Source organism: Phoca vitulina, unplaced genomic scaffold (assembly GCF_004348235.1).
Source record: "Phoca vitulina isolate PV1807 unplaced genomic scaffold, GSC_HSeal_1.0 scaffold35, whole genome shotgun sequence".
Taxonomy (NCBI): domain Eukaryota; kingdom Metazoa; phylum Chordata; class Mammalia; order Carnivora; family Phocidae; genus Phoca; species Phoca vitulina.
Window position 1 is genome coordinate 9,550,489 of NW_022589738.1, and position 26,718 is coordinate 9,577,206.

The 26,718-nt window shown below is 34.6% G+C and overlaps 1 protein-coding gene and 1 non-coding gene across 2 annotated transcripts in view; one reads left to right on the forward strand and one right to left on the reverse strand.

Moving 5' to 3' along the window:
* Positions 1-26,718, forward strand: part of CFAP47 (cilia and flagella associated protein 47) — a 453,685-nt gene that overhangs the window by 81,985 nt on the left and 344,982 nt on the right. The window contains exons 20-22 of the mRNA XM_032426488.1: positions 180-324; positions 4,448-4,542; positions 25,277-25,418. Of these exons, the coding sequence (XP_032282379.1) occupies positions 180-324; positions 4,448-4,542; positions 25,277-25,418 (382 nt within the window). The remainder of the gene's footprint in view (positions 1-179; positions 325-4,447; positions 4,543-25,276; positions 25,419-26,718) is intronic.
* LOC116646200 lies at positions 20,594-20,700 on the reverse strand. Its single transcript, XR_004302096.1, has one exon. It is a non-coding gene; the product is annotated as a U6 spliceosomal RNA (small nuclear RNA).

Genomic DNA, 26,718 nt, shown 5'->3' on the forward strand with positions numbered 1-26,718 from the left:
GTATCACAAAATAATCACCATAATGAGTCTAGTTAACATCCGTCACCAAACATAGTTACATTCTTTTTCATGTGATGAGAACTTTAAGGTCTACTCTCTTAAAGTGTAATTTTAGGTTTACATTATTTTCATAAAATATTACTCTGCTTTCTGATTCTTTTTCTCTTTTTAAATTTTAGGACGTATTTAACTTCAGTGGTACCTATGTTGGTGCTACTCAGATTATTCCATTTATAATAAAAAACAAAGGTATAACACGTGCCAGAGTGGAGTTTAATCTACAAGACTTTGAATATTTTTCTTTGGATTTTAAAGATAAAACAGGTATATCTTTTATACTATAATAATATTTTTATAAAACAGTTTTAAGTTGCTTTAAGGTATAATGTTAAAAAATACTATAAGTCAAGGGCAATCGTTTTTAAGTATTTTTAATTACTCAATGCATGCTTTTCTTATACTCTATAACCCATCATGGTTTTATTTCTAAAGATATATCAATATTAATATCAGAATACTTTGGTAATGCATAACATATATCCGTGCTTGTTAGTTGATTTAATATAGTTAGTTAAGAATGTTATGTATAAGTAAAAAAAGAGAAGGTTATGTACTGTAAATCAAAATGAAATTATTAATTGCTAATTTTAGTTGCCCAAGAATTTCAGATAAATGTCTTTGGAGAGCTCTCTCTGTATGTTTACTCCTTTATTAAGTATCTTTATGTCACATTAAGTTTAAGAGATAGGCACTGCTGCAAAGACATTTCATTTGTTTACTCCAGGGGTTGGCACAGTAAGGTTTGTGGGCTAAATCTGGACTGACGTATGTTTTTATAAATGAAGTTTTGTTTATTTATAAATAAGTTTTATTTATTTATAAATAAATTTTATTATTTATTTATTTAGAGAGACATTTGTGTATTGTTTATGGCTGCTTGCATACTATAATGGCAGAGTTGAATAGTTGTGGAAGAAATCATACGGCTTGCAAAGCCTACAATATTTAGTATCTGGACCCATATAGAAAAAGTTTGCCAACCATTGGCTTGGTCATTTCTTCTTCAATAAATATTTGTTGAATACCAATTATAGGCTAGATACTAGACGTTGAGTCTCTAAAGATGATATGATATTTTACATGTTCTCAAGAAGTGAACAGCAAGTGTATCAGTCAGGGTCTCAGTAGTTAACAGATGACTCACTCAAAGGGTTTAACTGAAGAGAGTTTAATGAAGGAATTATCTATGGAGGTGGGAGCTGGATTAAAAGAAATCAACCAGGGATGGAAGCGGCTACTACCTCTGCACCTGAAGGAGTAAGAGAAGGCCACATATTTCTGGAGCCCCATGATCGGTGAAACAATGAAAGAGGGGCCAACTGATAAGAGCTCTAGCTGTAAAGGAATGCAGCCATTGCTAGAAACTTAGCCAACGCAGTGAAGACATGAGGACATAAAGACCTCCTAACTTCTGATATCCTACTGGTGTCTCCCTGTGGTTGAACCAAGTCAGAGCAAGGGGGCCTAGCTGAACTGACTTGTAGAAGGCAGGACAGAGCAGAACAGAGAAAGGTGGCTATTGAATCTAAGTGACAAACGAAGAACACCTGTAACAGTAGGGGAGCTGGACAAAGAATCAGCTTATTACCGTAGAGCACGGCAGATGCTGTAAGACAAGTGAGTACATGGTGCTAAGGGAGCATATGTTAGGGAAAACTAGCAATCAGCGTAAGGGAAGATTTCTTGGAAAAATCGATGCCTAATCCTAGTCTTGAAGAATGATGAGAAGATACACAAGAAAAGGGGATACGTGAAAGAATGCAAGCAAAGGCCTAGAAGTGAGTCAAGATTGTGAGTAGTTCAGGAGGCCCAGAGTGTAGAGGGACAGGACTGGAAGGGCAAGTGAGATCCAGGCCACTAAGGATCTTTTCTGGACTTTTATCCTGGAGGTTAGGCAGCACCGTTAAAGGATGTGTTTCCAGGCAGTGGTGTGATCAGACTCATATTTTGCTCATTTTTCTTTTGGAGCAAAGTTGAGAATGGGCTGGGGGAACATGTGGGAATGGGAAGGGCAAGAACAGAGAGAGGGAGGCCAGCTAGGGGTTGTGGCCACACAGGTGAGAAGTGATGAAAGCCTGAACAGGCAGTGACGCTGGAGTTGGGAAGGAAGGGAGTACAAAGGTGCTGAGACATTAGAAATGCTCTGACTTGCTTACCAAGTGGACCTGGGTGTTAGGGAGGAGGAGCAAGGCTCAGCTCTCTCCCAGGTTTTGATTATAAGAGGTAGGCGACTGGACGTACAATTCATGGTTGAGGTGATACAGGAGGGGGGTCAGGTTTAGGCGAGCATGGTGTGCGAGGAGACTGCATATTAGCCCAGGAATGATTATAGCAGGCAGTTGGAAATATGTATGAAGCCTCTATTCTTTATTATTATTATTATTTTTTAATCCGGATGCTGAAGCTTTAGTTGCCTAACACTTTCCTCTCGCTGACTGCCTCATATACTGTCATGCACCTTGTTCACTGGATCACAGACTCCTTTTGGTTATTCTGCAAAGCTAGTCTGCAAAGTGCATGTGTTCTCACAATTCTGCCTTAGCCCTAGCTCAAACTTCTCTTCTAGGCCACTGCATCATCTTTTCAAATGCTTCCCCTGCCTCCAAGCTTTTCTCCTCAGACCTGTTCCAGAGAGTGGTCTCCTTAAAGCATGGATCTTATCACATCTCTCCTCTGCTTAAAAAGTTTTGCTTGTTTTGTATTACCAGTAGTGGTGGTTCTTAGCAGTAGGCTGCTGACACAGTCTAGGAGGTACTTCCCTTGATCTTAATTATTATTAACAATTTGCAATAAAGTTTATACTTAAAATGTTCTGAAAATGTATATTATAAGTATTTTAACACATAAATACCCTTCTGTGACAAATTAAGCTTGTTTTCTCTCATGATCATTTCAAGATTATTGGATAGAGGAGTTACGGGAGAGGACATGTTGAAAGCCATTTGGGGATGACTCACTCCACTTTGTCTTTCCAGTCACCTTTTCCATTGCAGGCTCCAGCAGCTCGCTCTGCTGGCACCGGGCTTCCCTTCTCCTAGGCTGGTTCTGCCTCTTCTGTTCCTGGTGCCTGCGATCCCACCCCCTTTTATAAATTAGCTTAAACCTCATGAGTCCCTATGAATCATTAGCCCCATACCCACCCCTGTCTGGTTGGTTGAAATTATTTTTTTAATCTTTACTCCCTTAGGACATTGTGTAAGTCTCATTTTAGCACTAACCATTTCTGTCTTGTATCAGAGAGAGCTGTGGACCTGTTTGACTTCCCTACTACACTGTGAGCTCCATGAGGTCAAGGACTACGTGTATAATTTTTGTTTTCTAATAGAATTGTCCACTATAGTGCTGTGTACATTATAGATACTCAAGAAATAGTTATTGAAGCTGTCTTGGATTATTGCATTTCACAGACTATATGTTTACATACATTCCAAATATATTTATGAGTATTTATCTGTTTTTATTATATTTTCTATGTTCTAGATATATACCCATTCTAGGTGGGTATTCTTTGCTGTATAATATGTGTATCTTTTCCCACACTACAAACAGGGCTGGTGTTAATATACACTTAATGAGGTTTTTTGTCATTTAATGGTTTTTCATCAAGGTGAGTGAAGTTGATTAAGTTGGAAGACGGTGCAATGAGTTATTCAAGTTCATTTCCACACAGGGGTGATTGAAATGATCATCATTCCTTGGATTAATCAGAAAACTTGAAGGAGAAAATAGGATTTTTAGAATTGTTTAGATAAGGACAGAGGTTCTACTGTAACAAACATTTGATCTTTCAGGAACTTCTTCTAGAAGTTTACTTAAGTGGTTATAATTTTTCATCCTGAAGTTTGCATTATTATTCAACAATTGTTTATCTCCACCTAATGCTTTTATATCTGGAGTGATTCTATTTTGTCAAAAAGTGACCTTGTATAAAATTGTTCATCTCCTCTGTGGCCTCTTGGAGACATCAGTGGAGATCTGGGTCTTCCCTGCTCTGTCTTTGCTGGAGAGGGAGTCTCCCACTTTCCCACCTAATATTCAGTCCCGTACTTGACTTTGACCTTCATTCCTTTCTACATTCTTCTGAATATGACTGTCATAAGCTCCTTGAACTTTGGAGATTTAAAAAAAAATGGGTTTACTGTCTGTTTTACTGACTGAATATATGTTTGCTACATGTTTGAATATCAGTTTTGCTGATTGGAGCCTTGGTATTCAGAGTCATTCTTTAACGAGCAGCAACCTTATGCAGCCGTGCACAGCAATTGCTTTTTGATTGTTATAGACAGGTTTATGAGGCTTCTCAAAGTTTCATTTACACATTTAACAGTGGCATTATAGATATGCATTTGGCTTTTAAAAAAATATGTTTTTTTTTAATGTTTTATAGGGGAATTCACAGACCCTGCGTTTCCTGACATATATTCTTTGGAGTTAGAGGAAGGGACATCTCTGGAAGGTGGCATAGCATTTTCTCCCAAAGAAGTATGTTCAGCTTTCTATTACTCATTTGACTTGAGAGTAGTGGCGTTAAGATAATCCTAACTCAGAAGCTATCAGAGATCACCTAAACTCTTTTTGTAATGGGTCTTTTTCTAACTCGTGAGCATGCCTGAGTATACCTTTTAATTCAGTAAAGTGATTGCTAGAGGTGTCTGGCTCATGCTTGCGGAGTGCCTTGAGAGGTACACAGAACACACACAAGGAACCTATGGTCTCAGTTCTGCTTTCTAGAAAATTCAAGATATGACATGTTATGGAAGAAAGTTGAGGCTAACTCAAAAATCACTTATATTTGAGCCAGCATGTGCTTTGTACTTATATTTAAGTGGGATATGTTTAATGTTCCTGGAATCACTACCTGAAATTACCAAAGATGTGCTGTGAGGATTTAAGACGGGTTGCTATGATAGTGGTTCTTTTTATAGGGTCCCTTGATGTTTAGTAATTTAAGAACAACAAACAAACAAAAGCAAAAAGAGTATCTTTCCTGGAATATGCCCAGGAGCAAGGGATACCACTTGGCAAACTTTCGGAGGCCATTTCTCATATGTTTTTGCTTCTGAGATTTTGCAACAAAGTGCCAAGGAGAGAGCTTCTTGCTACCCATGATGAGGAATGTCATGTTGCTGCATCTTCCTAAACAAGAGTCAAATTTCTCTATGACAAATAGAGTATAACATTCTTACGTCAAAACACTTTTTACATTCCAACATAACTAGCATGATGCCTTGAACCCAATAGGTGTAGAATAGAATGAACTAAGTGAAAATAATTCATAACGCAATAAGAAAGCATTTTGAATGCAAGTACTGTCTTTAATTACCCATTTTTAGTCATGTCACTGAAGTACGCTTTCCTGAGATTGAAATCTTATTTTAGGAACGATGATAGCTGTTATTTAGCTTTCAGGAGGAAAAAGTAAAGGAAATTTGAGGACATGTTTAGATTTAAGAAAATGCTAAAGAGTAATTTTGCTGTTTAAAGTACAATACATTCGTTGGGATATGTTTTATGGGTTCTGTGCACATGTGATTCATGTGGAATGATGTAGTCTACAGAGTTCACTCGTGTCTGTTCTAGCTGTAGGCAAGCGTAGTGCATGAGGTAGCAAAAGCTACTTTTCTGGCGTTAGAGAAAATGAAAATTCTCATCTTATACACAACAGTAAGTATACTCAGATGTATACTATACTATATTCGATTTCTATAGGTTTCATCTACATTAATAAACAGTGATATTTAGATACTTTTATTTTTTTTTGGAAAAAATTTTCTAATTTGTTATTTTTTAAATTGAAGTATAATTAACATACAGTGTTATATTGGTTTCAGGTGTACAATATAATGATTCAACAATTCTTTACATTACTCGGTGTTTATCACTGTAAGTGTACTCTGAATCCCCATCACCTGTTTCACCATCCCCCTGCCCCCCACCTCCCCTCTGGTGATCTTCTGTTCTCTAGATAGATACTTTTTAGCAAGGTTACCAGGAAGAGAGAGAAGTCTTTTCTTTTTTTTTGAAAATTATCTTGCAAGTATTTTTCTTTGGCTTAATTTAGGCTATCAGATAATAGCAGAGTACAAATATTATTTAGATTTTCTTTTTATCTTTTCAGCAAAGGACTTTCAAGTGCATGAAATATTGTCAGGGTATTTCTAATTTGTCTTTCTAATTCAGAAAAAAACATAATCAACAAGTGTATTGAGGAGATTCAGAAGATGTTTCTCTTTTTAATTTTTACAGTATTCTAATATCTCCTCAACTCTCACATACCCTGACCATTTGCAATATTTTAATCAAGTGTGTCAATGATATTCTCTTCCTGCTTATGAAAGTTTATTATCAAAGTTAAAATGAGAAGTTTAGAAGAGCAGAAAGAAAAAATAAGCAATAAATAAATCCTACTACTTGACAATGACCCCTGGTTATATATAGGGTTTGCTCTGTTTTTCTCTGTCTCCCTCTCTCTATCTCTATGCTTATATTTTTACATCTATAATTGTAATGAAATAATACTTTATGAATTATTTTTAACCCACATTTTTTACTCAGTGTATCAATTAAAATGTCATGGATAGCTTTTTGTGTTTTGAATTAAGTATTCTAAATACAATTTAATTTTTTAGGGATGATCTATCCTATTACTTAATGGCTATATCATGTTGTAGTCCCTTAACTAATCCTTCTTACTATGCACTTAAGATTTTTCCATTTTGGGGACTTTATAAATGATGCTGTAGAAAACATCCTTGTAGGTAAATGTTTGCTTTCACATTATTTATTTTCATTATATCTTTCTAGAAGGAGAATAGTTGGGTCAAACTCTATGTACATATTTTAGGCTGTTGATATGTATTGCCAAATTGCTCTCCTAAAAAGGTTATACCAGTTATATTAAATGCCAGTAACAGTGGAAAGTGTTGCTCATTGTCTTTGTACAACTAGGTTGCATCATTTATATAGCATGCACATATAATATTCTGTCAGTCTGATAGGTGAAAAATCATCTTAAATTGCATATCTTGGATTCTTCTTGTGTAACAAACCACCCTACCACAGTAGGTGATTTATTTGCTAGCAATTTGGCCTGTTTGGTACTGTTAAAATTCTTTTAACTCTCTGGTAGGATGAGTGACCTCTATTCTTTTCTTTTTACAATATTATTGGCCAGTTTTCTGTTTTACTTTTCCTGATAAACTTTGGAATCATTTTCTCAAGTTTATAGCCATAAGTCCTATGGGAATTTTGATTCGTGTTGCATTAAACTAATAAAAAAATTTCAAGGAAGTGATTTCTCTATAAAATTGAGCTTCCTTTTCAGAAATAAGATTAGTCTTTTATCTTACTTATTATTTTTTAAAGATTTATTTATTTGAGAGAGAAAGAACGTGAGTGGGAAGAGGGGCAGAGGGAGAGAAACTTCAAGCAAACTCCCTGCTGAATGTGGAGCCTGTCTTGGGGCTCTATCCCAGGACCCATGAGATCATGACCTGAGCTGAAACCGAGTTGGATGCTCAATGGACTGAGCCACCCAGGCACCCCAAGCCTTTTATTTTATTAAAGTATTTTATGCTACTCAGCAAAATTTTGAAATATTTTGAAGTAATTTTGCTATGTTCTTTTGTGCTGTGTAAATGTTTGGGTTTTATGTATTTTATGCTCTTAAATTTTGAAAATAATGTTGGTGAGGTATATATAAAGCTGTCTATCTTGGGGTGCCTGGGTGGCTCAGTCAGGTAAGTGTCTGACTCTCGATCTCAGCTCAGGTCTTGATCTCAGGGGTCGTGAGTTCAAGCCCCACATTGGGCTCCACGCTGGGCATGGGGCCTACTTAAACAAACAAAACAAAACAAACAACTGTCCATCTTACTTTAAGCTTCAGTTATTTTAAATTATCTGTCAATTTATTTTAGATTTTTCAGGAATACTGTAATAGACTACAAATATTGTTATTTGTCTCTTCCAATTAAATAATTATAATTTTTACCTATTTTTCTTATATCGTTTAGAATTTCCAGTACCAGGTCACATTATTTTCTTGGCTTATCTTATTCCTAGTTTTCTGTGAAGCATCATAATGTTTTAAGCTCATGTTGGGAAATATCTTTCTAGTACTAATTTAATACAAATTTTAATCCAAAATAGATGTAGATTTTTTTAATTAGTCAAATATCTTTATGCCATCAGTCATATTATTATTCAAAGGAGGAAAACAGTTTGATACATAGTTCAACATTATATTTGTAGCATTAGTATATTTTTGGCACCCATCAGACAAACAGTAAGTATCCATTCAATAAGTAAATTAAAATGCAGCGCATAAATCTGCACATTCATTTTTGAGAACTTATTCTATTTTTTTCTTTTGGATAGTTAGAATTGAAATTAATGAGGAAAGGGTATGTGCATTTTAATTATTGGCACATATAGCCACATTGCCACCATAAAACTTGTATCAATTTATATTTCCATTGATAATCATCCACAAATATTTATTGAGCACCAACTAGCTACCCTGCGTTCTTCTGGACCTTGAGGTTATAGTAGAAAGCTTACATCCTAGTGTGCTAACATGCTGTCTTTTCCTCACATCTTCTTTATATTGGGTATTATCATTTGCCAATGTAAAACACATGTCTGACAAAAGTCCAATGTATCTGTTTTTCTTTTTTTTATGGTCACTTTTGCTTTTTGGTGTCATATCTAAGAAGCTATTACCTAACCCAAATCATAAAGATTTCTGTTTGCTTCTAAGAGTTTTATAACATTACCTCTTAGGTTTAGGTCTATGATCCATTTTGTATTATTTTTGTGTATGCTATAAGATAAGAATCTAGTTTCATTCTTTTGCATGCAATGTCCATTTGTTCCAGGAGAATTATTGAAAATATTTTTTTACCCCATTAAACTGCCTTAGCACCCTTGTCTAAAATCAGTTAAACATAAATATAAGTGTTTATCTCTGGAGTTTCATTTCTGTTCCATTGATCTAGATGTCTTTCCTTATTCTAATAACACAGTGTCTTGATTAGTATAATACATTTTGTAGTAATTTTTGAAATTGGAAAATGTGAGTCCACCAATTTTGTTCTTCTTCAGTAATATTTTTGGCTAATTTGTGTCCCATGCACTTCCATATGAATGTTAGGATTACCTTGCCAATTATCCAGCTGGGATTTTGATAAGGATTGTGAAGAATCTGTAGATCAATTTGGGGAGTATTACCATCTTAACAATATTAATTCTTCTAATCCATGAACATGGGATGTTTTTACATTTATTTAGGTTTTAATTTCTTTCAACAATGTTTTGTAGTTTTCAGTGTGCAGAGTTCCCACTTTATTAATTTTATTTCTAATATTTTTAATGCTATTGTAAAGGAGATTGTTTTCTTAATTTCATTTGCAAATTGTTCATGTTAAGTGTATAGAAAAGCAATTGATTTTAAACATTGATCTAGTATTTTGTAACCTTGTTGAGCTTATTCATTAGTTCTAATAGTTTGTTAGTAGATTCCTTAGAATTTTCTGTAAGAATATGCCTTTTGCAAATAGAGAAAATTTTACTTCTTCCTTTCCAATCTGGATGCCTTTTACTTTTTTTACTCCCTGATATCCAGAACCTTCAATACAATGTGGTTCAGAAGTGGTGAAAGCAAACATCTTAACTTGTTCCTGGTATTAGGAGGAAAGCATCCATCTTCCATCTTTAAATATGATGTTAGCAATTTTTTGTATCAGGTTGAGGAAGTTCTCTTCTGTTCCTAGTTGAGTATTTTTATCATGAAAGAAATTTGGATTTTGTCAGAAATTTTTGGCTTCTATTTTGGTGATCTTGATTTGTCCTCTGTTAATATGGTGCATTGTATTGATTGATTTCTATATGTTAAACCAACCTTACATTCCTGGGATAAATCCCACTTGATCATTACACTTGGAGTATAATCCTTTTTATATATTGCTACATTCAATTTCCCAATTATTTTCTTGATGGATTTTGCATCTGTTTTCATAAGGAATATTGATCTGTAGTTTCCTTTCTTCAACTGTCTTTGTTTGGTTTTAGTATCAGGGTAATATTGACTTCTTAGAATGAGTTGAGAAGTGTTCTCTCTTCTATTTTTGAAAGAATTTGTGAAGGATTCTATTGTAAATCTTCTTTAATTTAGTGATATATTTCACCATCGAAGTCATCTGGTCCTGGGCATTCCTTTGTCATATTTATTTTAAATTACTAATTCAGTCTATTTGCTTGTTATAGATCTATTTAAATTTTTTATTTCTTTAAAAAATTATAACAATCCTTTAATTGATAATTATATAGTACTTAGAGTTTGTAAAGTACTTACATATCTAATATCACTTTATTTCCATATGAATCCAATAAGACAAGCATTGAGACTTTAGATTTTTTCCTCCTTTTTCCAGTCATAGAAGCCGATGCACAGTGAAGCTCAGTGATTTGTCAAGGCTACCTGCTAGAGCTTGAATAATACAATGTTATGTCCTCAGCCTCCTGACACACTGGACCTTCATGATACCATGTTAGGAATCCAAACATGATGAAGAATACTACATATTCTTTTAGTCTATGGACACAAAACTTTTGTATCTGTTCTTTAGGTTTATTAACTTTTTTCCTAGTCATTAGCACTCAAAATCTTCAATTTAATAAAGTTACACTCATCAGAATGTCAATTACCATTTTTATATGGTCTCTTTCATAGAAAGAAAGGGAAAGAAATTTGCAGTCACAATTAATTTCTTCTGAGATTAAGTTTATTTGGGGGGTCGGGAATTTGTAGAATATCGGGAAATGTTATCTTGACTTAAATATATATCTGTACAAGACAATTAAAAAAATTTAGGCCATGTCATTGGAGGTGGCATGATTATATTATTTGACACAAAATATCTGTTATCCCAGTTGTTAAGCATGAGTAGCATTTCTGTGTCAGATCAAATCATGGGCAGACTTTAAAAATGTTTTTTGCATATATTCCTCTTTGTAAAATTTATAACATCCAGATCAAAAGGAGAGTTTCTCTTGTTTCTCATCCTTTAGTTCTTTATTAGTATTGCCTGTTTGATTTCATTTGTAGATTTCATATGAGTTTCCTCTGACTTATGTTCCACTTTGGATGGAGCTCATTGGATGTTGGTTTCATTCCCTATTGTTCATTCTGGAATGACCTGATGTTCCTTTTGTATTTATGTTTTCTCTCCTGGGAACTTTTTATTTTGCTGTAATCAGTTCTCTGGCTTCCCTTCAGAAAACTAAGGCCAATGGGTCTCCCCTACTTTCCCTGCCCCCTTTTATCTATATCTTAATAGTTTTCTTTAATACTTCTTTCAGGCAAGTTTCCCTATTTTTTTATTGAGATATAATTGACATATAACATGTATTAGTTTCAGGTGTACAACATAATGATTTTATATGTGTATATATTGTGAAATGATTACCACAATAAGTTTAGTTAACATCTATCACCTCATATAGTTAATTTTTTTTTCCTTTGATGAGACCTTTTAAGATTTACTATCTTAGCAACTTTGAAGTATAACAATACAGTATTATTAACTGAAGTCACCATGCTGTAATTGTATCCCCAGGACTTGTAACTGGAAGTTTGTTTTTTTGGTGTCAAATTTTCTGTTTCTTCTCGGGAAATTTTATCTATCTAATTTGTTGTTATACAGTTATTCATGGTGTTCTCTTATTATTTTTATTTCTGTAGGATAGGTAGTAATGTTTCTTTCATTTCTGACTTTATTTTATTTTATTTTTATTTATTTTTATTTTTTTTAGGGGAGGGGGTGGGGGGATGGGTTAGCCTGGTGATGGGTATTAAAGAGGGCACGTACTGCATGGAGCACTGGGTGTTACACACAAACAATGAATCATGGAACACTACATCAAAAACTAATGATGTAATGTATGGTGATTAACATAACATAATAAAAAACAAACAAACAAAAAGACTTTATTTTAAAATTGAGTCATCTCTGTCTTCATCTTGGTCAACCTATCTAATGGTTTTGTCAGTTTTGTTGATATTTTCAAGATTCAGTTTTTGGTATAGTTGGTTTTCTATACGATTTTTGATTCTTTATTTCTATATTTCCACTTTATCCTTTACTGTTTACTCCCTTCTGCCTACTTTGAGTTTAGTTTGCTTTGCTTTTTTTCTTGTCTTTTTTTAAGGCAGAAGGTTAGGATATTGAGTTGAGATCTTATTTTTTTATATAGGTTTTAAAGCTCTACATTTCCCTCTAAGCATTGTTTTACCTGTATTTCAAAAGTTTTGGTCTGTTGTGTTTTAATTTCTGTTCATCAAAGTGTTTTGCAATTTCTTACATAAGTTTTTCCTTTGATCCATTGGTTATTTAGGGTATGTTGTTTAACTTCCACATATTTGTGAATTTACCAAATTTCCTTCTGTTATTGACTTCTAATATAGTCCCATTGTGATTGGAGACTATACTTTGTATTATTTAAATAAATTTAAATTTATTGAGGCTTGTTTTATTACAATCTATAGAGATTATTTAGCTATGTTGAGGTAAATCTACGACCACTAAGAGAGTTCAAAATGATTGCATCTGGATTTGTGTATGTGTGCGTGTATGTGTGTGTGTGTGTGTGCAAGTATACAATGATGGAGGGAATAGAATGCTAATTTTCAAAATAAGCTATGTGGCGTTATTTTTGTTTTATTTTTTTCAAATCTGTACTCTTATAATATTGATAAAGACAATAACTCACAATAAAAAGAAAATAATCCTTTTGTGACAGGTTAATATTTTGAAGCATTATGTCTTTCTCCTACCCAATGCCTGCATTTTGTATGTACACAGAAGTATGCAAACGCACGCGTGCGCGCGCGCACACACACACACACACAGATATTCTTCAATAAGAAACTAAGGGAAAGAAGAGAAAGAAACTAATAAGTTTGTGTAGTAATTTAATCTATGCATTTTCAAGTGTGTTAAGATCAATTTATATGTTTTCTTATTAAGTCTATGTTGTGATTTTATATTTTTATATAGTGGAAATGTATAACTGTGTTTTTAATGTCATCATTCATCCACAAAAGCATTTTAACCTGAAGGTCACTAAAAATTAGAAAAAGTATATAGTCCAGTTTATGTTTGTTATATGACTTTTTGGGAGGATTCATACGCAATTTGGTATTTTCATTTTTTGAGTTCAATTTACTTTTTAACATTATCAACAATTAAAAACTTGTTAATCTGTTTTTTAATGTTTAAATTGTGGTTCTCCTAGGATTCTAAAAATTTGCTATAAAATTAAATTACATTCATTTAGTTCTCTGGAGTGCCACACATTCCTTAAGATTTTGAATTGTTCTGCATTTACTGGGTATTTTAAAGGGAGATTTACTTAGAGTATCAGAATGCAATTCAGTCCAACAATGAAATGAACATAAAAAAAACCCTGCATAGGGCGCCTGGGTGGCTCAGTTGGTTAAGCAACTGCCTTCGGCTCAGGTCATGATCCTGGAGTCCCGGGATCGAGTCCCGCATCGGACTCCCTGCTCAGTGGGGAGTCTGCTTCTCCCTCTGATCCTCCTCCTCTCATGCTCTCTGTCTCCCATTCTCTCTCTCAGATAAATAAAAAAAATCTTTAAAACAAACAAACAAACAAACAAACAAACAAAACCCTGCATAGACCGTATACCCTGTGAGATTTTGTTCTATAAATTTGTGCCAGTGAGGCAGATTGATTATCTAGTTTCTAGTCATTTCACATATCCTCCACTCTGTTTATAGCTAGCTGTAAGTTATCTTTCTGTGTCTGTGTGTGTAGATGTAAATAGTCAGTGGCTGCTCTCTTGGTTGACCTGTGTAACAGGCAAATGTAAAACCATAAAAGGCTGGATTTATTTCTAGTTGTAACCCTTCTTTTCCTATACTGCACCGGGTTTGGGTACAATTAAAAGTACTGGTGGGCAATTACAGTTGTGTTTGGCATCCTTGACCGGAACGGTTTGTTTACACTGTCATTCAAGCCCCTCCTTTCCTTGTGGTCCACTCACATGTCTTTTTGGCCAGTGTATAGAGTTGTGCTTCTTTATATGGTAGCCACTAGCCATGTGTGGATATTTAAATTAAACTTTAAAGTTAAATAAAATAAAAAAAATATTTCCTTAGTCAAAATAGCCACATTTCAAGGTCTCAGGATCCCCACCTGGCTATTGGACAGTGCAGAATATTTCATCATCACAGACGATTGTATTTGAAAGCACTGGTGTAGATCTTCCCTGGTTCTCACCCTTACTTTTCCTGCCACCATGGCCCAGGTTCCACTCTGTGGCACAGGGTAGTCAATCTACAGTGGCTTGGTTGCTCTGAAGCTCTCATCTGTCCTGCTCTTTATTTGCCCTAAAGCTCTTGAAAATGAAGGAGAATCGCTAAATTTTTTAACTTTTTTTTCTACCAGCCTTTGTCCTTCAAGGATATACAGCCTTTGGGTAAAGTTTTGTAGTGATTATTCTGGATTTACAATCATTCTTACAGGAAGGCAGGATGATCCTTTAAGGATTAAGAGAGAGGGTATTTGAGTGACACTCGCCCCCTAAACATTTTTGTCCACCAACACTGGCTGGGGGACTGAAATCTTCATCAGAATATCATTTTTCAACTTGAGGTATTCCTCTGTTTGAATGACAACAACTAGGAAAGCACTTTATTCAATTCACAAAACTTTCCAAGATTTCCCCCTTCATTAGATAGCTCAGTGGTTTCACAGTAATAGCCCTCATTTCCTTTTCTCTCTCTGTATCACTGAGTTTCTGTGTAAGAGATAAATCTTATATTCCTTAGTTCTGTTGTGAGGATAAGATGTGGGTGGAGAGATCATGGAACCTCTGAATTTTGCATTCTGAGTAATTATAGGGCGCTACCTTGGGTATAAATTCATTTTATATAAATTGTCTGTGAAGATGTGAATTGTGGAAAGCAAGTCCAGTATCACTTCCCGCATGCACGCATTTGGCAATTAGAGAAGGCAGGGAATGGCTCTCAGCTCTGTGAATTCAGCACATAGTATTTTAGAAAATATATGTGTTTTGAGAGGGGAAAAGGTCTCGTACTTAAAAGAGACAGTTAAGGGCTGAGAATCAGTACATTGAATTATCTTGACAGTTACCAACATCATCATCATTTATGACACCAGATATTCTCGAGTGAAGATGACAGTCATGCTCTGTGTTAAACCTCTCCTACCACTCCCATCTTCCGCTCCTATCATCACTGACTTTGGGACCCAGCACTAGACCCAGTGACAGTCAAGACTCAATACTCAGTGACTGTCAGGATTTTAATCCATCATGATCACATTTTACCTCAGTCATCCCTCCAAGTGGAGCCCTCTGTGAATAGATTCTCATCCCTACTAGCTCTGAGCTCCCTCACACTTGGCTTTCTTTCCCTTCCTATCTGCCCTCTAGGATCCCTATATTTACATAAGTTTCAATGTTTTTTAGGGCTTCCTTTCCCTTCATAGTTTCTTCATATTATGAATATGGCTCTCTCTAGGGCACTGTTCCTTATATAGTTTGGATCTAGATGTGGCTCTAGAGGTGATGCTTTCTGGAAGCCTCACTCCCTGGGTGGATTTTTCTAGATGGTCTTTTTCTGTTAAAAATGGCTCCTTCTTTGAACTTCATATTATATGAGTTTACCATTTCCCCTCATGCAGAGTAATAATCTCTGGACATTGCTACCAGCCAGTCTCATCGTATATTCTGTACTCTACTCCTCTAATTTTCTGAGTGATTTCAGTATTCATGTGGAGGTCCATCCAGAATCCTGGCCTCCCATTTCCTTCTCTTCACATTTCCATTGATCTCCTCCATTCCCCTCCACTTCTTCCATTGGGAATCCATCTCCATCCATCCCAAACATATAAGGATGACAGTTTGGGAAACATTCTTTTTGACACTGTTTCACTTTAAAATATGTATTTGTATTATATGAACAAAACCTAAAACTTAAAGAATAAGATAGTAATCTAAAAATAATATAAATACTGTTAAAATACATATGATAGAAAATACTGATTTATGTTAATACTCAAAATAAGAACAAAAAGATAAACCAGAAGAGGAAAAAAAGAAATGGGGCAAAATATAACTAGTTGCTAATGATTAATAATAACAAATTGTAGGGGAAATAAGGTCAAGCAAAATTGTTTTGTTTTAAGGACTTATATATGAAAGCAGGTAGTATTTATACATAAAATATATCTTTATTCAGTTCACTCCTTGACATCTGTGTATTGGTGTCATTGCAGAAATAGAATATGGGAATGAGTTGCTTGCTCTAATTTGTCAAAATAAAGAAACATTCGTGAAAATAAAACATGCTATAGTATTTTTTGCTTCTATATTTCTGTTATGAGAATAGTCTATTTATGAAAGATTCTATGACAAGAGATAGAATTGTCAGTGGTATGGCCAGAGTCTCAGTCTGTTCAGGTTCCATAACAAAATACCACAGACCGAGTAGTTTGTAAGCGATAAAAATTTATTTATCACAGTTCTGAAGGCTGGAAGTCCAGGATCATGGCACCAGCATGGTAGAGTGAGAGTCCTCTTCTGGGTTGCAGACTTCTTGATGTGTCCTCACATGGTGGAAGGGGTTAGGGATTTCTGTGGGGTCTCTTGTAAGGCACTAATCCCAATCATGAGGATTTCACCCTCTTGGCCTAAGCACCTCCCAAAGGCCCTAACTCCTAATACTATCATCTTTGGGAGTTAGGCTTTCAACATGAATTTTGAGGGGACACTTTCAGACCACAGCAGCCAACTAATGTTAAATAAAAACAAAATGAGGGGCACCTGGGTGGCTCAGTCAGTTAAATGCCTGCCTTCAGCTCGGGTCATGATCCCAGGGTCCTGGGATTGAGCCCCACATCAGGCTCCCTGCTTGGCAGGGAGCCTGCTTCTCCCTTTTCCTGTCCCCTGCTTGTTCTCTCTCTCTCTCTCTCTCTCTCTCTCTCTGTGTCAAATAAACAAACAAACGAAAAACCAAAATGAAAACCCAAGTGTTTTGCCTAGTAGAGTGATATGCATGGCTGGAACTCTATAACTTTTCTATTATTAATTATTCATTTTATTTAAAATTTTCAGGTTGTCAGCATGGGCTTGATGAGTATAGCAAAGCACTAGGTATATGTACCTCTGAAACCATCATTGCTTGTTGTCATGATCTTGGAAACTTAGATATGTCAGTGGTACTATTATTCTTCCCTTTCCTACATTTAAAACATTTGCCATTCTTGCCTATTATATTCCTCCTTTCCACCTCCAGAAACTTACCAAGAAATCATAGAGCAATAGTTGTTGCAGGATCACTATTTTAAAAATTATTAGAAACATGAATAATGTTAGGTTTTAATAAAAAATCAATGTATAGTTAATAAATGGGTCTTGAGAAAAAAATGAATTTTGATCATTTTCGTATTTTATAATTTAATTTAAAATGCAGTAATAGTTTTTACATATGTAAATATTTTAGCATTGACATTACTTCAGTTGTATTTTCAGTTCTTTTATACATTAATTTTATTTTTTATAATTTTAAATTTTCTAATAAATTATATAATTTATAAAATTTACAATTTGATTTCCAAAATTGATATTTGGGGCTGTAGCCACTTCTAATCCTACACACACACCCTTACCCAGGTTCTTTAGTTTTTAATTGATGAGCTCACAGGGAGGAAATTACCAGTCAGAATTCAAAGGGTTAGGCCATTTCAATTTTCAAGTGAGCTGTTCATCAGAGACATCCATCAAAAGAGGGAGAATATTAGGTAGGAAGAATAGTTAAACTGTTTAATCTCAATAAATGGAATAATCTCATATAAGACCTAATACAATACAGTCCCTCAATCATTTTGCAAAAACAGACTCTCTTATTTTTTACTTCTCTAGAACCTTGAGATCATCATATGATAGGGATCTGGGGGAATTCCTAGAAACCTTTGATTGACTTCTCCCTCTATTTTTTAAGAAATAATTTATTGAGAGGAAATTTATATAACATAAAATGAACCATTTTTAAAGTAAACAATTCAGTGGCATTTAGTGCCTTTACTGTATGGTATAACCATTCCCTCTGTCCCATTTAAAAACATTTCAATCACTGCAAAGCAAAACCCTTTACTTATTAAAGCAGTTTCTCCTCACCTGTCTTTCCATGAGCCACTGACAGCCACCAATCTGCATTCAGTCTCTATGGAGCTCTCTCTTCTGGATTATTTCATATAAAAGGAATTATACAATATGTGACCATTTGTGTCTGAGTTCTTTCACTCAGCACAATGTTTTGAGTTTTTATTTATATTGTGTTAGGAAACATGTAACATAAAATTTGCATCTTAACTATCTTAAGTGTTAAATTGTATTCACATTGTTGTGAAACAGATCTCCAGAACTTTTTCATCTTGCAGATCTGAAACTCTGTACCCATTTAAAAATACCCCCATTCCCCCTCTCCCCTGAAACCTAGGCCACAACCATTCTACTTTGTGTTTCTATAAATTTGACTACTTTAGATACCTCATATAAGTGGAATCATACAGTATTTGTCTTTTGGTCACTGGATTATTTCTCTTAACATAATGTCCTCAAAGATCATTCATATTATAGCATGTGACAGGATTTCCTTTATTTTTAAGCCTAAATAATATTTATACCAGATTTTGTTTATCCATTCATCTGTCTATGGACATTTGTTTTGCTTCTACCTCTCAGCTATTTTGAATAGTGCTATTATGGAGATAGGTGTACAAATATCTCTGCAAGACCCTGCTTTCAGATCTTTTAAATACATACCTAAAAGTGGGATTGCTGAATTAAATGGTAGCTCTATTTTTAATTTCTTGAGGAACCACCATACTGTTTTACATATTGCTAGCACTGTTTTACTATCCCACCAATACTGTACAAGGGTTCCAATTTCTCCACATTCACATCAACACTTATTAGTTTCTGGATTTTTGATCACAGCCATGATAATGGGTGTGAGGTGATATCTTATTGTGATTTTGATTTGCATTCCTCTGATGATTAGTGTTGTCAAGTATCTTTTCATATACTTGTTGGACATCTGTATATCATCTTTGGGGAAATACCCACTCAAGTCCTTTGCGCTTTTTAAAATTGAATTATGATTTTTTTTGTTGTTGTCAAGCTATAGTTCTTTATATATATTCTGGTTATTAATCCCTTATCAAATATATGGTTTGCAAACATTTCCTCCCATTTCATAAGTTGCCTTTTCACTCTGTTGATTGTTTACTTTGATGAGCAGATATTTTTGTGTTTGATATAGTTGTATTTGCCATTATCACACTGTTTCAATTACTGTAGCTTTATAATAAGTTTTGAAATTGAGAAGTATGAGTTCTTCACATTTATTCTTTTTTTCAGATTGTTTTGGCTATTTGGAGCCTTACTATTACTTGTGAATTTAATGTTTGGCCTATCCATTTTTGCAAAAATGGCCATTGGGATTCTGATAGGGATTGCCATGAATTGTGGATTGCTTAATGCAGTACTGACATCCAAACAATACTAATTCTTCCAATTGGTGAACATTGGATGTCTTTCCATTTATGTAGAACTTTAATTTCTTTCAACAGTGTATTGTAGTTTTCATTGTACAAGTTTGTCATGACTTGGACACATTTATTTCTAGGAATTTTATTCTTTTGGATCTTATTTTATTTAAAAAAAATTATTTATTTTAGAGCGAGTGAACAAGCACCCATGAGCAGTGGGAGGGGCAGAGGGAGGAGAGAAGCAGACTTCCCATTGAGTGTGGAGCCCGATGTGGGGCTTGATCTCATGACCTGAGATCATGACCTGAGCTGAAATCAAGAGTTGGATGCCTACCTTACTGAGCCACCCAGGTGCCCCTTGAATCTTATTTTAAATGAAACTGTTTACTTATTTTATTTTTCAGAGTTCATTGCTAGTGCGTAGAAACACTTGATTTTTGTTTGTTGACCTTGTACATTACAATTTTCCTGAATTCATTTATTAGCTCTATCACTTTCTTTGTGGATTCTTTGTGATTTTCTCTATACAGTATCATTTCATCTGCAAATACATATAGTCTTAATCCTTCCTTTCCAATCCAAATGCCTTGTATCCCATCCTCTTCTTTTGTCCTGATTGCTCTGACTAGAACTTTTAGTACATTATTCAATGACATTGGCAAAAAGAGGACATCCTTATATTGTTCCTGATCTCAGGGGGAAGACTTTCAGTATTTCACCCTAAAATACGATGTTAACTGTGTTTTTCATAAGTGCTCCTTAGTGTGTTGAGGAAGTTCTTTTCTATTCTTAGTGTTCTGAGTGGTTTTATTATGAAAAGATGTATGATTTTTATCAGTTTTTTTCTGTATCAAATTGGCATCACCATTTTTTCTTTAATTAATGTGGAGTATTTTATACACACACACACACACACACACACACACATATAGTTTTAAATATGGAACACTTCATAAATTTGTGTGTTATCCTTGCACAGGGGCCACTCTAATCCTCTCTGAACCATTCCAACTCCAGTGTATGTGCTGCTGAAGCAAGCACATTTATTGATTGATTTTTGTATGTTGAACTGTCTTTGCATTCTTGGGGTAAACCCCACTTGGTCATGGTATATAATGCTTGTAATATGCTGATAGATTTGGTTTGCTAGTATTTTCTTAAGGGATATTGATCTGTAATTTTTTTTCTTGTAATGTTTTCATCTGTCTTTGATATCACCATAATGTTGACTTTATAGAATAAGTTAGGAAGTTTTCTTCCCTTTTCTATTTTTGGAAGAATTTGGGAAGTATTTGTGTTAATTCTTTAAATATATGGTAGGATTCACCAGTGACACCATCTGGTCCTGAAATTTCTCTGTTGGGTGGTCTTATTGAGTCATTATCCACTTCTATAGGTCTGTTCATAATTTCTATTTCTTTTTGGGTCAATATTGATAATTTATGTTTTTCTATGAATCTGTCAATTTCATCTAGATTATTTACTTTATTGGTATACAAATTCTTTTTTTAATAAGATTTTATTTATTTGTCAGAGAGAGGGAGAAAGAGAGAGGGTATCCACATTCATTTTTTATTTTAGTTATTCATGTCTTATTTTCTGTTCCCTTTTCTGTCTGGCTTAAAATTTAGTACTTTTAAAAAAATCTTCAAAGAACCAACATTTAGTTTCATTGATTTTTATTATTTCTATCTCTTTGTTGATATTCTCATTTTTTTCATACATCATTTTCTTGTTTTTCTTTTTTCTTTCCCCCTTTTTCTATTGTTTAGCTCTATGAGCAATTTAAAAAAAAAAAAAAAAGATTTTGTTTATTTGAGACAGAGAGAGAGCGAGTGAGCAAGCACGTGTGGGGGGAGGGGCAAAGGGAGAGGGAGAAGCAGACTCCCTGCTGAACAGGGAGCCCAATGCAGGACTTAATCCCAGGACCCTGGGATCATGACCTGAGCCAAAGGCAGATGCTTAACTGACTGAGCCACCCAGGCCCCCTATCTATGAGCATATTTAAGACAGCAGATTTAAAGTCTTTGTCTAGTAAGTCCAATGCCTGGACTTCTTCTCTGATGGTTTCTGTCATTTAGCTTTTCTTTTGACTGGGTTATGCTTTCTTATTTCTTGGTATGCATTTTTTTTTGTTGTTGTTGTTGTTGAAAAGTGGATATTTGAATGTTATAATGTGGTAACTCTGGAAATCAAATTTTATCTGCTCTTGATAGTTGAAGGCCGCAATCATCCAAACTAATTTCCAAATTAGTTTTTGCAAAGAATATATCCCTTTTGTGTGTGTTCACTGAAGTCTCTGGTCCCTTAGCTTTGTTCAACTAATGTTTTGATAGAGATTTCCTTGTGGATTGACTCTGTGCCAGTGCACTTATTCAGCATTTATAACTCTGTTCTGGCCTTTATATGTTCATTGCATTTAGCCTAGAGATCCAGACAAAGGAGATACCTTAGGATCTCCTCAGTTCTTTCCTGATCACATGTCCTTCCCTAGGCACGCTTTTGGTTTTCTAGATTCTCCAGTACACATGCATGCTTTTGAATGCTCTAATTCCCCAAAGAAACTCTCTCCCTAGCTTTTCTTTCCAGGGGTTACTCTGCTTGCATGTCTCAACCATAATCTTTTGTCCCACATGGCTGCATGTTGTTAGTTTGCCTGACAGTATTTTTGGGCACTGTCCACTAATTTTCTGACCTGAGTGATTTTGAAGTCTGGCAAAACAAAAACAAGCACCTTGCATCAGTCCTTCAGGTAACTCAAGACAGCTTAGAACAAACAAATACAATGACTTGTGAATAAGGTCTGCTCTATTTCATCCAAAACCAGATATCAGAGTTTCACACTAGGACCTCCATCTTCAAGACAAGATGAGTCAGAAAGGGAGAGACTCAAGGGCAAGTAAAAGTGCCACAAAGCTTCCCTACTGTTTTAAAGTTGTCTTTTTCTTGATTCAGTGTTCCCACTTGGTTGCTGCAAACCTTTGACTATTTTCCAGAGTTCTAACAAAGTTGGTCCTGTCAACTTTTGCTTGTTTTTCAATGTTTCTGTGGAGGGATGGGCATTTGGATTTGGATTTCCATTATTTGGCTGATATGATCCCCTCCTTTCCTTTTGTTGTGAGCCCTAAACACCAAGAGTAACTATTTTTCTTCTCTTTGATGTAAGGTTGTATTTTTGTCAAGGCTGAACCACAGAGTCTTCATTTTAAAATGAGAGGCTAGCACTATATAATTTCCAAGATGTTATGAATCTCTAGGTGTTCATTCTTCTATGACTCATCTTGTTAACTGCCTATATTGTTAGTCTGTTTTAGATTTTAAAGCCAGATGTATTAAAACCAGAGCTAAAGAATTAGCTTTAACTTCTTTTCATTTCATTTGTTTTAAAAATTATGATGCAGTAAGTAGGAAGGGAGAAATGAAGGGGGGAGATCAGTAGGGGAGACGAACCATGAGAGACTGTGGACTCTGAGAAACAAACTGAGGGTTCTAGACGGGAGGGGGGTGGGGGGATGGGTTAACCCAGTGATGGGTATTAAGGAGGGCACGTACTGCATGGAGCACTGGGTGTTATACGCAAACAATGAATCATGGAACACTACATCAAAAACTAATGATGTAATGTATGGTGATTAACATAACATAATAAAATAAAAAAAATTATGATGCAGTAAAGTTGTCTTTTATATGAATATTGACAAATTGTACAATTGCATAGCAAATACAAAAATCAATATAGAGAACACTTGTATCCCCTCCTCTAAATTTTTTTTTACCTGTTTGCTGTCAGTCTTTCCCCGAATTCCAGTTAATAACAAACACTGATCTCATTTTGTTTTTATAATTTTGCCTTTTCACTTATATATCATATTAAATGAAGTCTTAAGATAGGTTGGCTTTTCAGTCTCGGTTCTCTTACTTAGAGTAATGCATCTGATATTCATCCATATTATTATATGTAACACTAGTACATTACATTTCATTGTTGAAAAGTATTCTTTTGTGTGGATTTACTAAAGTTTGTTGTCCATTCACTGTTTGGAGGGAATTTGGCTTGTTTTTAGGTTTTCATAATTATAAATAAGGCCACTATGAACATTTACATGCAAGTGTTCATTTCTCTTTGGTAAACACATAGAATTAGGAATTGTGAGCCTTATGTTAAGTGCGTTTTTAATTTTCTAAGAAAGTGGGAAACTGTTTTCCATAATGACTATGAAACTGTGTATTCCTATCAACAATGTATAAATGGTTTAGGTGCTCACATCTTTTTCAGTTCTTCATAATGTCGTTTTTGTTTAAGCCATTGTGATAGGTGTGAAGTAGTCTCTCCTGTGAATCAATTTACATTTCCCTAATGTGTGATGATGTTAAACATCTTTTCTTGTGGTATTAGGTATATTTTATTTTCTCAGTTGTCTTTTCACATCTTTTACTTAGTTTTCCATTAGGAACTTTGCTTTTTATTGATTTTGTATGTTCTTTTATATATTTTGGATACAAGTTGAATTTTTTGGTCAAAAGTGTGTTTTTGGCTTCTAATTTTATTTATTAAGCATTATCTTTAGCAGGACAGATGTTTTTAACTTTGATATAATTTAATCATTTTTCTTTTGTAGATTATTTTTTTGGTATTGTATTTAAGAAATCTTTGCCTAACCAATGATTACAAAGATTTTTCTCCTTAATGGTTTATAGTTTTAGGTTTTATATTTAGGTCTTTGGTCCATTTTGAATCAATAGGAACTATTCTTAAAATTTTATTTTTAAGAATTATTTTTAGGCTCATGAAAAATAAACCAGGTCTTATTTAAAAAAAAAAAAAAGCTACTTTCAACATCACAAGATAATTTTCTTTTTGAAAATGTCCTTTTTTTAAACTGCTGTTTTGCTAGATCCATAGTATCTCATTAGATCTCCAGAACTTATTCATCTTGTATAATTGAAACTTTGTACCTCGTGACCAATATCTCCCTGTATCTCCCTCTCTCTAGCTCCTAGTAACCACCATTCTATTTTCTGCTTCTATGAATTTGACTATTTTAGATTCTGCATATAAGTGAGATCATATATTATTTGTCTTTCTCTGTCTGGTTTATTTCACTAAGCATAATGTCCTGCAGGTTCATCTATATTTTTGCAAATGGCCAAATTTCCTTCTATTTTTAAAGCTGAAAAATATTCCATTATATGTATATACCACATTTTCTTTATTCATTTATCCTTTGGTGGACATTTAGGTTATTTCCATGTCTTGACTATTGTAAATAATGCTGCAATGAACATAGGAGTGCAGGTATGTCTTTGAGATCCTTATTTCAGTTCCTTTGGATGAATACCCAGAGGTGAGATTGCACGTAATATAGTAGTTCTGGTAACAATACTGTACTTTATACCTGAAATTTATTAAGAGGGTGGATCATATGTGTTCTCACAACGAGGTGGAGGGTAACTTTGTGAGACGATGTATATGTTAATTAGCTTGATTGTCGTGTTACTTCATTATGATATGTGTATCAAATCTTCAAGTTGTACACTTTATATACAATAAAAATAGTATCACAAATTTCTTAGAGCAAAAATAATCACAGGTGTAATGTATTTTTTTCTCTGTCAGGTGGCAACATATGACTTCAGCATTCAAGTTCAAATTAATTTCTTCAGGGCTTCAGAACTTTACATTCAATATTGTTTGTCAAATTCTCCTATGATTCCAAAGACAACACCACTTATTCGACCGTGTTATGTTCAAGCTACTGGTATGTACTGTGAAACATTCATATGTTTGGGCACATCATATGTTGGTGTGCCCATACCAAATATTTACACTTAAGCAGGTAAAAGTTTAACAATTCAGAATATGATATTTACTTTTTTAAAAATAGAAATATTTGAAAGTAAAATTATGATATGATTTCTGTGTGTGTGACTTAAATTGTGCCTGTGAGAATGAATTTTGAGAAATAGCGTAACCAAACCAAGTTCACTCCTTGTTGAGTTACAGAAACTGCACCTGGTGAAGTTGTCACACAAAGATAACTTTATTGAGGAGATCACGGGCAGTGGCTTCCAAAGCCATGAATCCCTGACATCAGGTGAAGGGTTACCTTTTGTTTAGGGTTAGATGAATATTTATTTATTTCTACTTTTAATTTTTATTTAATTAATTAATTATATTTTTTTCTGAGAGAAAGAACATGAGCAGTGGGGGAGGGGCAGAGAGAGAAACTGGAGCAGGCTCCAAGCTCAGCATGGAGCCGGATGCAGGGCTGAGTCTCAGTACCTTGAGTTCATGACCTGAGCTGAAATCAAGAGTCAGTTGCTTAACTGACTAAGCCACCCAGGCAGCCCTAGGATGACTGTTTAGCTAAGGAAGCCTTCTTATCATATGTAGAGGTGGCCATAATGTCACACATGAGCCTTAAGGAAACTTGTCTATACATACATTGTATGTTATGTAAATGAGGCTGAGGCTCCTCCTTGGTTGGAGATTTTAGTACTATAATGAAGCAAAGGTAATGGTAGGTCATTCCAGAGGTCATTCCATGGTCTGTCTGTGCAGGTATGAGTTGGAGGTTTAGCTCAAAAGGTCCGGGTAGTCTGGTGGGTGGGAGGTCTTGTCAGGGCAGTTGCCATCACCTACAGGGTGGTTTCCAGTTTCATTTGCCTGAGTTAAGAGGTAAGCTGAAAAGAAGAGCTTAAGGAAAAATGTAAGACAAAGGTTAGTGAGTTCAAGCAGGTGGGCAGTAAAGGTCAGGTCTTGGGGTTTAGCTGGTGACAATAGCATGGACATAATCTCAGATCAGTGGCTCTTGCTTTAAAAAATTGGTTATATTTAAAAACAAAGGTCAGTTTAGTTATTTATTGTATGGGTACTTTTAAAATGATTAAATCAAAATACAAATTATTAAAACAAAATACATTAGATATATAATGAAATGATGAAAATTTTATTTAAGAAAAATTCCCCCCCCAAAGGAATGGGTTACTAAAGGACTAAGTTCATGTAAAGAAGGGTAAGTAAAAACAAAGAAACAAAAGAAGGGTAAGTATATTAAG